We start from the raw sequence: 15,948 nt of genomic DNA on the forward strand, positions 1-15,948 counted from the left end.
CTCAAATATTTACTTACAGCAGAATTAACAAAGTTCACGAGAATTGCATAACTTTCAGGATAATTCTGACTTCAGAAAGTGTCGCGTTGGTAAATAAACTCTACATTTTGTGTTTAAGAGTCTATTTCGCATTTTGCAGTTCATTTCGTACTATTTCGTGACAAAACAGGGTGGAAAATGCACCTCACACCTTTCAGAAACATGAAAAGTTACATTAAAATGTGTTATTTCACATTTCGTGTTTTTGTCAAAAACAAAATATGCATGCCTCTAGCTATTACTTACCATGCAATGTTAATTGGACACTATAAAAAGTATAGACAACGGATAGTGTCCAATTAACATTGCTTGTTAATGTAGAACTATTGTCACTAACATTCAGGGAATTATTATTATTACTTATGTACACAAAATGGCTGAGGGAAGCAATTTATGTACACAAAGTGGCTGAGGGAAGCAACTTATCTTTCGAGCAAGAAGTGTCGAATATCCACCCAGATCTCTTGATTTCAAACAGTTAGATTTCTACCTGTGGGGAACTGTGAAGAACAATGTGTATGCCACAAAGATATGTGGCATGAGATTGAGATACCTGTGCTTCCCCTCTTTTGGAAACCATATTTGATGTTTGTTATGTGCTGATATGTTCTACAGCATTGCAGGCAAAAGAATGCTGTCAACCAACATCTACAACTTCAAGGTATGGAGAAAAAAAAACATACTTGCAGTTACCTGTATTAGTGTTCCTGTTATTAACATTCAAAGAGTGTAAATACTATTTTGGGTCACCCTGTATGTGAATAGTTCTAATGCAATGTTAAGGTACAAATTACAATTTACATTGATCATATCAGTCTTCTTTATCATTTTATTATCATATCCATCTCCTTAAAATGTACAAGGGTAACATCTCTCATCTTTCACAATGTAACAACCACAAGCATTGTGAAAAAAAAAACTCCAAACAAAAATGGATGAAAAAAAAAAGATGCACGCAAAAGTATGAAACAACGCAATTTGAATAAGTACACAAAAAAAAAGAAAGATGTGGAAAAAATTCTCAGCAATGTAAAAATATCTGACTTCTGCATGTCAGTACTGCACAGAATTTGAAGCCAGCGAGATAGAAATCTTGAATCAGCAGTAGAGAGAACGCTTGCATCATGAACGATCCGTCAGAACTTTCTATTTTCCAACACAATCTGCATTTGCTTCCTTTTTTATTTAAAAAAATGCACAAAAAATTTAAGCATGGACAAAATATCGCTCTTATCTTATAAATTGTTTTCTTCACCGATTTACAAAAATTATCAGTATTAAATTATTACTACTCACAAAGCACATTATATGTGTTTCCAGTAACTACTCAAATCATTCGCACATTTACACAGCCACATTTTCCACATGCATATATATATATATATATCTATAATTATTCATACATATACAAAAAAAAAAAAAAAAGGAAATAAAACTAGTATTGTACATTGTGCTGGCACTTTCCCTTCTCCGAATTATAGCAGGTAAATCACAATATATTATATTTTTAAAAATTCCAGGGTGTCACTTTTGTCAATGCAAAATTACTAGCAGGTCATCTACAACAAAAAAATTTCACTTCATAACAGAACTTTATCTTCTTCATAAGCAAACAAAACATAGGAAGTCACAATATTATTATTATTGGTACTCCAGTATGTTTGCATTGAATCAAACACTCCCATTCTCACACATTTGTGCGTTGTATGGAAAACAACTTATCATTCTTGGAAACTGATTTCTTGTTTCAAAATCTCACAAAAGCACCATTTTGCAATTGAGCAAGAGGGTATCTTAGCAATTAAAAACCCAGGAAATCATCGTCAGTATCATTATCATCCCCAGTGCTTAAACTTGCAACAGATTCACTCTCCGATGATCTGTTCTCCTCTTCCATGTTTTCATTATCATCTGCATTCTGTTCCTCAGCATCTCCTGCCTGGCCGTCTGAAAGAACAACAAAAATAATGTTCAAGCTGGTACATATGCTAAGACAACATTAGTACTGGAATATCTGTAGGTAATCTATACGGGGCAGTCAAATGAAAACAGGTCAGCCATCAAAAAGTTTCATTTCAAATGTATTATCTCTCCACACATTTATCCCACTGGGAGACAAGATGGTTAATTCCATTCTGTAGAAGTTTGTCGGCTGCTTACAGATCCACAAACTTGTCCAGTCGCACACGTGCTTCTCTGATGTCCATGAAAGTCTTGCAGGTTGCAAAAAAGGTGAAAACCACATGGGGAAAGATCCAGGATGTACGGAGGATGCAGAATTGTTTCCCCAGCAAAATTGCAATGGCATCACGAGTAATAACGCAATGGGCCTGTCCTGGGCGTGGATCGTCTTGAGTGACATGTGTCCATCCTGGAATCTCTTATGCAACTCCAGCACCCTCAGCAGTCAGGAAAGAAACAACACCTCTCTGCTGCTCTTCTTTACTCACCTCTATTTCGATGCTGGACAAATACAGGTGTTACTAATCTGATTTCAAACAAACAACGAGCGTATACGTGCAAGTTGTCACTGTGCTTTCCACCTTCTCCACAGATGGCAGTAATGTTCATGTTATCAACTTTTGCGCACCTTGAGGTCTATGTGTGGTGAACAGTTTTCATTTGACATGGATATTGCACAACATAATACAACGAAGCCTCAAAACACTTTCTCATGCCATTCAATGCGCATGTGTAATTCACAAAATCAAGTAATACATCTGGAAAAACACACAGGATAACAAAAACAAGCTGAATTAAACTCACGTTCAGAATACAGCAAACTACTATTTATATTCAAACAAGTGTTCTCATGTTACCAGCCAGGTTAAATCGGTATTAGTGTCCAATGTTTCGAATGCATATATTGCTATCATCAGGGATAATGCGAAAGCAGCAATTCCTGTTCATATATTCTGCTAGACTCACGTACAGCCTAGGGATCGATTTCCGGCGGAAGTCTCCAAAATTTTGATGATGACCTAGCTTCATGAGGACAATTAGGGACTACATAAAAACAAGAAGTAGCAGGTTACGATCTCAAAAGCAAGAAAACTGCGACGATAGGACTCGAAAGCATTATCCACGTATCCTTTTGAAAAAAAAAGGGGGGCATTGGTTGCATGCCTGGCCCTCCGAGGGGTGCACCATGGAATTTATATATATTGCTATTTCACTTATTGCATCTTACTTCTATACCCACCTGAGTGAATCACGACAGTGGGAATTAGTGATGACGATAAAATGACACAACAAGGATTTGAATCTAGGATCCTTGGTGTTACAGCAAGATATTAAATATGTTTTCTTCTGATTTATATTGCTTTTCTGCCATATTTGGCTAATTGCAATGATAATTGGATGAAATAGATGGAGGGACATTGAGGATGTGCAGGTTAGGATTTGAATCTACAAGCTTCTGTCGCAAGCCTGTATTTGAATGCTATTTTGAAGTTTTATGTATACATCTCAAATTACATTAATACACCGAGAAGGACATTTAGCGATTCTAAAGTACTCAAAATTTTTTTCCCAACAAAATCCAATATGTATATCGGAAAATAGAAATACGTCAAAAATAAATACTGTATAAATATATGTCCTCGGATTTAACTCTGGTCTACAGGTGTATGATCCATATAAACCTGATCGAAAAATTGGCATGTTATACTTAATGCAGGAATGTGGGCTATTTATCACTTGTACAAGAGTAATTCCATTTATATTTCTTTGCCCAATCGCTTTTTATAATTTGCATTCAACACTTTCAAACTTGTTATGGTCAATCCGAATTAAAGTTTAATTCAAATGCATGACATTATTAGAACATGGGCACACAGATTAATAAAAAAAATAAAGCCATTACAAACAGGATATACGAGTTATATCATTCAGTACAAATTGTGTACAATTTAAAACATTAGTTCCATATTAAGCAAACAGCACCAGACCCAGAGCAATAGAAAAAATGTGATTACCATGGACAGCAGGATAAACAGCAGGCAACCAAGCATTGAGCACTGGAAAAAGCATTAAAGATATCAAACATATGCATCACAACAACTCACTGTGGCCAGTGTTTTTTTTTTTTTAAAGAAAAATATATATATACTGTTAAGAGACCCAATCTTTTTAGTATCACAAAATAAGGCAAAAAAGTACGAACACTTTAGAAAATCCATCAAGAATTGTTTTCCTGCTAGATCGCATCATGTATACTCCTGTTCACATACAGTTGAACACTTGAAGAGTACGTCACTTTATCTCAGCATACAACATGTGAAAGTTTTTAAGTTAATGGTAATACAGGGTAAGTCAAAATGATGGACCCGATTTCAGACATTTATTCTCTGAAATATAAGAAACAAATGTTATTGTGAGACATGTGCTAAGAAAGGTAAACTGTCAAAGTTTTTTCCAAACAAATCACAAGTGTTCTATGCGAGCACCTCGCGTAACATGCCACACATCAAGCCGATAGTCTATCTCCTGCCAAACCTTGTGTAGCATGTTGCGGTCAATATCAGCAATGGCTGCTGTTATGCGGGCACGCAGGTCATCCAATGTTGTTGGAAGTGGTGGTACGTAAACATGATCCTTGACAAAACCCACATGAAGAAATCACATGGGGTCAAGTCGGGGGAACGAGGTGGCCAATGAAGGAGAGGTCGATCCTCCGGAGATGCAAGGCCTATCCAACGTTGTTCCAATGCCCCATTGAGATGATCCCGAAAGCTGCCATGGTAATGCGCAGGGGCACCATCCAATTGGAGAATGAAATCTGCGCTATCCTCTGCAAGCTGTGGAAGGAGCCATAGTTGCAGCATATCAAGGAAAACAAGTCCTGTCACAGTACGTTCATGGAAGAAAAAGGGCCCATAAATCTTTTCATGGAAAATGGCACAAAAGGCATTCACTTTGGGAGAATCGCGTTCTTGTTCCACAAATTCATGGGGGTTAGCAGTTCCCCAAATCCTTACATTGTGTCTATTCACTTTCCATGAAAGGTGAAAAGTTGCTTCATCAGTGTAAATTAACCTCTCAGAGAACCCATCCCCTTCCATTAATGCGAGGAAATCAGCACAGAAAAACACACGCAAAGCATAATCAGTGTATTTTAAGGCTTGAACTAGTTGCAAGCGGTAGGGTTCCATTTGTAAACGTTTCCGCAGAACCCGCCAGACAGTTTTCTGTGGAAGTTGAAGTTCTCTCGCTGCCCGGTAGGTTGATTTCTGTGGACTCCGCACGAAACATGTGCGCACTCGTTGCATTGTCTCTTCCCCAGTCGACGGACGGCCAGTCAATTTTCGTTTACAGATGCAGCCCGAATCTCTGAAATGTTCATACCACTTACAAAAGGCCTTCCCCGTATGTGGTTTTCTCCGATATTTGGTACGGAAATGCTGTTGCACACAATCACAGACTTGTTCACATGATAATCAAGCACAGAGAAAGATCTGTTCTCCAGTGCCTCCTGCCGACTCCTAGCGGTAGAAAGTGGAAACTAAACTTTGAAAGTTAACCTTTCGAAGCGCATGTCTCACAATAACATATGTTTATTACATATGGATACATTGTTTTAATTTATTTCTAAAATATGGACTTTACTTTGCAATGATGTTATGATGTTGATTTGACATCAATTAGTTCTACTATTAGGAAATGTAGTATCACAACATTTGCCTGGCATGTCTGAGGAAAATTATGAAATGTGGTTTAAACCTGTAACCTTCCGAATACTTTTTCTGAGGAAAACTGTTGGCTCAATCAGGAAGTGTCGTGATCTTATGATATTGAAGAAAAATTATTTCAATATTTTTTAACATGCTACAAAATTGGGTCTACACGTATTGTTATTTCAGTGTGTTGTTGCATGCATTTATGGAGTTGATATAAAAAAAATATCCCTCTTTAGCTTGGTTTGCACTTCTTACAAAATAATTTTAGGTACATGTTAATCAGAATATTCTAACTAAGAAGCAAATGAAATGAAACCAATTAAGAACAAGTATAGAAAAAGCTGTATGTGCAATTAATGTCATGCATGTATATCTCATTCACTGTAAAAATTATGTAGCAATAAGGCTCCCCAAGTTTGTAACAAAATACACGTTCAGATTAATATATATTCGATGTAAAGTTTTATTTCTCTCTGATAATGACCTAGCATATAAAATTTAATAAGCAAGTTTGGGGCTATGACAATTTAAAGGAATTTCTTCACAGCACTTTTCTTTCTCTTGAAGTTAACTGCAACAATCAGTATGAATAATGTTGGTACAAAATTAATGAACAGGAACTCACAAAAACCTGAATCAAGAATCTTTGAGTAAACCACCCAATGCAGTCGCCACTTATAATTTCATGATATGATATAATTTCAACAAATGATGGTTAGTTCCTATCCAGTATGATTTTTCTTCATAAATCTTCAGCGGCCAGATGAGAAAAGGTTTTCTCAGCACCGTGTGGCAGCAATTAACATGTCATTTCTTCAAAACTGCACATAATACTTTAGTTTTGTCGTTTTTGTCCATTATACTGATCACAACTCCAACTGGGTGTGTCAGGCTGCAGTCTGACCTGTAGGTGGACCTTCCAGAAACTTCATCGTTCAGGACAGCATGTGCAGTTGTACCATCAACCCCCGCTGATTTCTGGGGCTGACAATATCATTGCCCGAGAAGACTTTTTCTCGCCTTACGGTACATTCAGCAACATGTGGTGGACCCAACGCTCATTTGTTTAGTCCTGCAAACAACATTTGGTAACTTGTTACTCGAAAATGTCCAATCTCAGTCGAAGAAAATTCAACTGATCGCTGATTCACTGTTTCCCAGCCACCAGTTGGAGTTGCGTTCAATATAGTATATATACATATATGAAGGTATGACATACTCGACACCGAAACGAAGACTTACTTGTCGAAATAGGTAAAAAAAAATGTGTTTTACAAACACTTCAGATGATGTAGCTGGTCATAAGGTTCCAAAAATGACAAGATAAAGAATTAATGCATTAAAGTGCAAGGAAAAGGCAGCTTGAACAGGCTAAATAGTATATGCTTATGCACAAAGAGCTTTTGAGTCGTTCCCTGCTGCAGTGGGTCGACAATTTAAAAATTTAGATTTAATGTTAACACAAGTTTTTTTTTGTATTAATTTTTGTATTATTTGTATCCCCTTGTACTTTTGTACCCAACTCCTTCTCTTTTGTTACAAACAATTTCAAAATTATAATTCTTGTAAGTAAAGTCCTAGAGGTTGGAGACACAAGAAGATCCTTTAAAAAATAACTATTCTTCTCCATAAATAAATGAATACATAAAACAGAGAACCATTTTTTTTACGATTTCAACAAGTGTGATATCATGTTGCACAAAACGTCAGTTATTAATAACAACTACGAAAATAAAACTTCAGTCACATGAAATCATTATGTATTATTCTTTAACGGACCAACAATGAAGCACTTAACCTTTTGAGTCCCAAGGCCATTTTCACATGTAACCTCCCTTGGTCCCGAGCCGATTTTGAGCAAAATGCAGAGTTTCAATTAAATGAATGTAGATCGGAGGCTAATTTCCCTAGAGAGATGAGTGATATACCGTTGTACGCGGAATGAACCAGAGATTCAGAATATATGAAATTTATGCAAATTCGGCATATATGTGGCGGTGGGGAGGGGGCTAACTCTCAAAATTCCAAACTTTCGGGGGAAAAAAATGGGATCCTCCAAGAAAAAAAAACATGACAGTGTCGACACGCACATGGAAATGATCGCTGACATGTAAGGAACACATAAATATTTGCATTATTATCATATGACCAATGTAACGTGAGTTGTACCCCCAAAAGGAATGGTCGGCACGCCACTGATTCAAGCTTCAAAATGCAGCGGTACCTTGAAATGACTTTAGCTCAGAGACTATTTGCCCTGGAGATATGAACGATATACCGTTGTACGCAGAATGAATCATAGATTCAGACGATATATAATTTATGCACATTCGGCATGCATATGGAGGGGGAAAGGGGGGAAATCCCCTCAAAAATATATATTTTTAAAGAAAATAAGGGGTTTCTCCCCCTGCCTGCCCGAAAAAAAAAGATATGAAAAGTTCAAAATGCACATAGAAATTATCGCTGGCATGTAAGAAACAGAAAAATATTTTCATCATTGTCATATGACCAATATTTCGCGAGTTGTACCCCTGAAACGAAAGGCTTGTACGTCACTGTCTCAAGCTTCGGAATTGAGTGAAATGCAGTTACATTGAAATGACTATAGCTCAGAAACTAAATGCCCTAGAGATATGAAAGATATACCGTTGTACGCAGAATGAATCACAGATTCAGACAATATATAATTTATGCACATTCGGCATACATATGGAGGGGGAAAGGGGAGAAATCCCCTCAAAAATATATTTTTTTAAAAAAATGGTGCCCCCCCTGATAAAAAGAATATCAAAATGCACAAAATGCAAAATTTATGCAAATTCGGCGTATATATGGAGGTGGAAGGGAGGAAACCCCCAAAAAATAATTTTAAAAAATTGTCACAAAACGACACACTTATGCACAACTTTCACGGACGAAAAGCTAGAATGCAGTGAAAAATGAGCGCAGATTCTTGCAGTTGCTTGAAATTCTATTTTTAGGCAATGCAGGGTAACCTGTGTTGCAACTTGTGGACACTTGTGCTAAAAAACAAAGGTTTTCTTCAGCGTGCTTCGAAATTCCATTCTCACAATGCAGATTCAACAACCAGTCTTCCCCCTTCCCCTCCCTGCTTGCGCCCTCATGGAAAAATTTCATTTTGACATCGGATACTGATAAACAAGCTTCCTTCGAATGCAGTTACCAGGCAGGAGTTAAAAGCATTGCTTTAGAACAACAAAGCCCACCTTCCTTTGTCAGCAAAAATTTTCCCTTGAAAAGAGATGCAAAAGAGATGTCCCTTTTCCCCCTCCATTTTCATGAAAAAAAAAGGTGCAAGAAACATATCTGTTAAATACATGTGTTAGGAACAATATATATATAAAAAAATTGAAATTCTAGCCAAAAATAGAAAAGTTATAACGTAAAAACTACGACCTTGACACAGCATCTCGATCAAGATGCTTGGGACCGCGGGGGTTACATTTGGGTATCTCGATCGAGACGCTTGGGACCCAAAAAGGTTAAATTATGAACAATGCAAGTGACTTAAACAATCATATTTTCTGTTATCGACAAATACCTTTTTTCAAAATACTAGTTTTTACAGCACTGATTATTCATAATATCTTGTTCTGACATAATTTCTCATGTTAAAATTAAATTAAAGTTGCCGTTTAATGTAATAACACCATGCCAAGTATTGAATTCCCCATGCATTTAAATAAGACAAGTTATTTGTGAAGTCCAAGGACAACTATTGTGATGCCATCTACAATTAGCTTTTCCTGACCAGTCCCATTATGAAGCTTTCCTGACAGCGAATAATAGATTCTCTCCGGATACCAGCCACAAACAATTACAGATATGCTTTGGAGCTTTCGAGAGTTTCAATGAGGAGAGTTGCATTTGCTACAGAGTCATTCCATATGAAATTAACACAGTCCACAACCTGACCACTTCTGATTTTCATTAAATTTGGGGAGTTGAAACTATGCATGGAACGTAGCAAGTATGAAAATTTTTAGTCAATTGCATCTTGTAATTGTTAAATTATTCAAACTCCAATTTCACATAAACTGCCCTTTTTGAGCTCGCTTAGCTATACTAAATGTGCTGTAACTCCATGTAAGCACTGGAAAGCTTGTTCAATTCCCTGTACAATAAGCTTTATTTGAGCTTCCTAGGTGAAATAGGGGTGGAGTTACAGCACATTTAGTATAGCTAAGCAGGCTCAAAAAGGGCAAATTATGTGAAATTTGACCTTGAATAATTTAACAATTACAAGACGCACAAGACTAAAAATTTTGATAGTTACTAAGTTCCATGAATAGTTTCAACTCCCCAAATTTCATGAAAATCGGAGTTGGTCAGGTTGGACATTGCACATATCTGTGTTGATTTGGCATAGAATAATTCTACAGGGTAATATATTTTTCAAGTTCTCATTTTCTGAATGCAAGTACAGAGAAGTACTCCTGCTTCTAACCTAGACCCTGTTGAGAAGTCAGGTTGTGACTAACGTATATACAACAGACTCCTTTACACAGTGTGTGCCAGGTGTGTGTCAAGGGTCATCATAGAACATTTGCAACTTTTTCTCAGATCAGTGCATTAGCAAAAAGTTCAAATTGGTTTATGAGCAACAAGAATAACACAGAAGTTGTTTGTTTAAAGAATCACTTACCGCACAATTTTTATGCACCTCTTGCTTAACTGACAAATACTGGTAGGCATTTGTTATTGTATTTATTAGGGATGGGACCGATTAATTGGTACTCTATCGGTATCGGCCGATATAGGCATATCGGTGTATCGGTAAAATTACCGATTATTTTACCGATCCGATATATCGATAAATATCTTATAATTTAGTGCAAAATTTTGCCATTTTGTTGTAATTTTTATGGACAATCTCGATGCCCTACTTTCTAAAAAGTAATTGTCTAAATATTCAACTTCTTTTGCACTGCAGTCACCTCGAAACACACATTTGTTAAGGAGATCAAGGAACATTTTATGTTCTTCAAGTACCATATCTAATTTTATATCGAATTGGCAGAATATCGGTTATCGGAATCGGTAAATTTTATATCGGTACTTTATCGGTATCGGTACTTTATCCCTAGTATTTATGTAAGCTCATAGCTTAGCAGGAAACAATTGTCATTGTACCCATTCATTGATGGCTTGACTTGGCTTTTCTGACACTTTTGGCTAACCATGACATGACGATGAGTGATGATATGATGGCATTGATGAAGAGGCAGGGACACTCGCAAAGAACATTCATGCCAGGATTTGACCCGGGACACCTGACATCGTAGCACACTATACTAACCACTCCACCATGCTGGTGAGCTCTGTATCCTTTTAAGTGCTTCTCACTGCACCAATATAATTTGCAACATTAAGGAGTCACTGAAGCCATTGGAAATGCACCACTGGCAGTACTACACTGAGAGAATGTCAGGACATATTATAAAACATATTACATGCTAGACCTTTTCCTTACCTTCTTGCTGGTCATCCTCCTCTTCATTATCTGATCCTGTTGCAGATGCTGAGCCATCAGATGCATCGCTGGCATCCATCTCTTCTTCTTCTTCTTCCTCCTCCTGAAACAGAAAATTAAACATCAGGAGCCGTTCACTAGAGGAACATTTTATGAAAAGCGGTCCTACTCAGTGAAAACAACAAAATTAATCAATCTGGGAATTATTATTGTTTTTAATTTCATTAAGGTTTAAATGTTCGTGAATACAACATTTCCCCAACAAAAAATATTATCTGTAGACTATATGCTTCACAGACAAATGAAGTCAAATTTTGCTACATTGCTAAAGCATCACACACATAACACATTTTCATTAATGCTTTCCATGCGTTCAAGCTCTGTCATAATGTTCGAGTTTTCTTCATTCGTTAAGACATTTACAAGGTCCAGGTTTAATCTTCAAAACGTACAATGAAGAATTATAAGTCTCTACAGTTCCTTGAGCATCCTACATGATTATTACTAAAAGTGCAATCTGTTTTTTTACTCACCTCTTCGCCTCTTCTTCGGCCAACATCGTATAATCTTACTGTGGATTCCTGAACACTGTCAAACATACCCTGATTCTCCACTATGGCTATTTGGGTGTCATGCCTGTTACAACACAGGTCATAGATGTTCTTCTTTACATCAATTGTGGCTGCAGGGAAAGTAAAACATGAATATATATAGTTGCGAAACAAATGACAAGACAATTATGTATAATTACTTTCTTCTTCAAGTACTACAACACTGCTTATATTGTAAATGCAAATGGCATTTCTACAGACATGTACATTTAGTTGTTTACAGAAACATTGCATCCAAGGTAGTGACTATCCTCCACATAGAGGATGCATATTTAGTTTCTGTCAGAAGCACGAAATGTGAAATAACACAGTAATGTTCATTTTTCATGTTTTTGAAGGTATGAGGTACGTTATCTTAGCAAGTTTTGTTACGAAATGAACTGCAAAATGCGAAACGAACTCTTAAACATGAAATTTAGAGTTTATTTACTGACCCAACACTTTCTAAAGTCTGAATTATCCTGTGAGTTATGCGAATCACAGAAACTTGATTAATTCTGTTGTAAGAATTTGAGAAGCAAAAAAAATGGACTCCTTTACAGAGAAACTTATTACCCTCATAATTACACAAATGTGCTATTCGAATGAAAATATGTATTTTGTATAGTAAGTGTAGTTTTTAAATCAAATTTAGGGCTTGATTCACTATTTTAACACCGAAATGCCAGTTTATACACTGGTTTCGATTCTGAAAAGTGCCTAGTTTTTTTATACCAAAATCTTGATCTTTCATTCATCATAAATACAGTATTTACACATGTATAATGCACATCCTGGTTTTGGATGAGGAAAAGTTACAAACAATTATATCTCGTATATAATACGCAGTACAATCCAGTTTCAAGAAATGGCTTTCTTAGTTGTAGGTCATAAAGCTGTTGCTATGTGAATCAAAAGGACAATATCCTCTTGTGTAAACAATAAGTCACCAACCCATGCCACCTCCCCCCCTCTCTCTCTCCACTGTGTTTAGCATCACAAAGCTTTCACACTTTAACCACCTTATTTATTCTGTAATAGTAAGACAGTTTTTCTTGTATGTACACATTGCTTGCATTATAGAATTATTTTCCTGTACTTTACGGTTATTACAAGCATAAGAAAACAGTTTTTCTTTTTGACGTTTCAGGAGAACACACGCTCCCTTCATCAGACATTTATTTTCATTTTGACTAAAGATACAGTTATAACAATGGTTAGTAATTTTTTAAACAAAAAGAATCTGTTATATAATGGATGTTGTCAATGTTACATTGTTGTAATGTAGCAACTTAACTGTGAAAAAAGCAGTCTGTTTTATTTTTATTTCAGATTTTTTTAAAAATTATGAATCCCAAATATCATCAGATAATTCAAATTCATCATTGTTTTCACAAAGTCTCTTGATGTTTTCTGTTACATTAAATTTAAAAGATGGTGGCTTACTGCATTTGTGAAAAAGAAAACTCCATACTGGATCTATGTTACCCTTTTCATTATTTAATTTATTCCAGTGTTCTTCTGCAATGAACGAAGCTTCCCAGACATTCAACTCTGCGTTTCCCGTTAATCTTTTTAAAACCCTTCTCTTTTTAATCAAATGCTTCTCTTCGATGATATGAGTTGACAAACCTGTTCTTGGGTTTAGATTTATAATGTCCAAATCGTGTTCGTGCCATCTTATTGCCATTTTCCTTGCTGTTTGTCCCACATAATCCTTTGAACAGGAACAACTTACATTATATATTCCTGTGGTTTCCACATCTGGTAGAGAGTTTCTCATTTTGAATTCATTATATGTACATTCCAAACTTCTTGGTGATTTAAAAACAATTTTGAAATTAAAACTTCTAAAAATTTTTGCAATTTTATGTGAGAATCCCTTGTGGAATGGAATGCACACAAATTTCTTTTCAACAGATTTTTCATCTTTGTCTGTATTTCTCTTTTCCTTTAGTTATCTTGCAGCTTGTTTTTTGATTTGGTTTATTCTGTTAGTGTGAAAGCCATTTTCTTTTGCTATATTAAAAAGCCTTTCTTCTTAATTTTTGATATCCTCATTATTAGAACATAGTCTTTGTGCTCTCAGGAAAAAAATTAAAAATATGTCATCCATTGTTATACGCGAATGTTCTGATTTGGCATGGATGTATTTTTCCCCCGCTAATTTTTTCCTATGGACTGATGTTTGAATTGTTGAGTCAGTTGTCTTAATTTGCAGATCAAGGAAAGAAATTACATTGTTATTCATGGGTTCGCAAGTGAATTTTATGTGACGATGTGATTCATTTAACAATTTAAATACGTCCATGATGGTGTTCTCATTTTTAGCAATAATTAGCACATCATCTACATATCTGATGTAGAGTTTGATATCCGCACCTATCGCATTAACAATTGGAGATTCTATGTAATGAAGGAAAATGCTGGAGATGATTCCGGATACGGATTAACGGGAAACTCAGAGTTGAATGTCTGGGAAGCTTCGTTCATTGCAGAAGAACACTGGAATAAATTAAATAATGAAAATGGTAACATAGATCCAGTATGGAGTTTTCTTTTTCGCAAATGGAGTAAGCCACCATCTTTAAAATTTAATGTAACAGAAAACATCAAGAGACTTTGTGAAAACAATGATGAATTTGAATTACCTGAGGATATTTGGGATTCATAATTTTTAAAAAAATCTGAAATAAAAATAAAACAGACTGCTTTTTTCACAGTTAAGTTGCTACATTACAACAATGTAACATTGACAACATCCATTATATAACAGATTCTTTTTGTTTAAAAAATTACTAACCATTGTTATAACTGTATCTTTAGTCAAAATGAAAATAAATGTCTGATGAAAGGAGCGTGTGTTCTCCTGAAACGTCACAAAGAAAAACTGTTTTCTTATGCTTGTAATAACCGTAAACTACAGGAAAATAATAGTAAGACAGCGATATCAAAATTACGTTATGGAATTGCAGTGCTCAGGAAGTTATTTCTTGCCCAACAAATACTGCTGATACACATCCCATGTGACAGGAGGTGAATGCTCGAATTGCATAAAAATGGTCCTGCTTTTCATGGTGTCACAGAACATTACATTGCAAAGTGAAAAATCGTGAGAAATGGCCTTTAAATTTATACGTGGTTTTGCTCATTCCTTCTTTACTTTTTCTAAAAAAAACCTTCAAAATACATACTTTTTTCCATGACTAAGTAACATTTATACAAGGCACATTCAGGACCCTCAAACAAGCAGTTAGCAACACCCTCCACTTATTATATTATTTGGCCAGTAATACATTTTTATTATTATTTTCCTTCTCCTAATCTTTTCTTTCATCCAAAGAACCATAAAAATCAGAAAATTCCTTCATTTTGTGATGAGCTTATTTCAACTGCATTTCACATTAGCGTCATCATTTTGAATGGAATACTGTTGCCATATTTAGAAACTGCAGAATTTAAGCTTTACAATGCTATACATTATGATAGGGTTCCGTAAACATGAAAAATCAATGCAAGTGTCACAAAATTATGGAATGACCCTGTACGGTTTTATGTTGGCTGTCCGAATTATTCCGTGAATAATGTGCTCCACAGTTTTTTGGGGCTAAAATTTTGGAAAAAAGTGTGCATTGTACAGGAGTAAATACAGTATGTGGAACCAGGTATAAGTAAATGTGCACACTGTAGTACATTTTTAATTTTTTTTTTAAAAAATGGTGTAAGATACATTTTTGATCTGTATTTTGTCATATTTGTTGATTGCAGAATATAAAATAAACTCCCACACATAAAGTTTGGAGTTTATTTACCAACTGCCCTGTCCAAGACACTTAACTTGTGCAAAATGCCAGAACATTTCTCCTGCAGCAAAATGAACTTAAGTTTATTCCTGTTTAAGTGTATTTAATATTTTCTGATACTGAAAAGGAAAAGTCAGTTGCATTTTATTTAACCAATATCAGCCAATACTTTCCTGGAGTTTTGGTCTTTCATAGGGTGTGCAAAATGTTATGTGGCAGTTTTGCAGTGTAATTATTTCTCTTGTAGTCTACAGTTATTACAAGCATAAAAACAGTTTTTCGTTGTGACGGTTCAGGAGAACACATGAGACATTTATTTTTAGTTTGACTAAAGATACAGA

At 35.6% G+C, this 15,948-nt stretch overlaps 1 protein-coding gene across 6 annotated transcripts in view; it reads right to left on the reverse strand.

Annotated features, from left to right (window-relative positions):
• Positions 1–850: 850 nt before the first annotated feature.
• Positions 851–15,948, reverse strand: part of mahj (LisH and WD40 domain-containing protein mahjong) — a 115,484-nt gene continuing 100,386 nt past the window's right edge. For 5 of the 6 annotated variants that reach the window (XM_083132147.1, XM_083132141.1, XM_083132144.1 and 2 more), the window contains exons 25-28: positions 11,748–11,896; positions 11,215–11,317; positions 4,017–4,058; positions 851–1,986 (exon numbers count right to left, since the gene is read on the reverse strand). In XM_083132147.1, the coding sequence (XP_082988273.1) occupies positions 1,841–1,986; positions 4,017–4,058; positions 11,215–11,317; positions 11,748–11,896 (440 nt within the window). In that variant the 3' untranslated portion in view covers positions 851–1,840. The remainder of the gene's footprint in view (positions 1,987–4,016; positions 4,059–11,214; positions 11,318–11,747; positions 11,897–15,948) is intronic. The other variant, XM_083132146.1, reaches the window with a different exon arrangement.

Source organism: Lepisma saccharinum, chromosome 12 (genome assembly GCF_977018435.1).
Source record: "Lepisma saccharinum chromosome 12, izLepSacc3.1, whole genome shotgun sequence".
NCBI lineage: Eukaryota > Metazoa > Arthropoda > Insecta > Zygentoma > Lepismatidae > Lepisma > Lepisma saccharinum.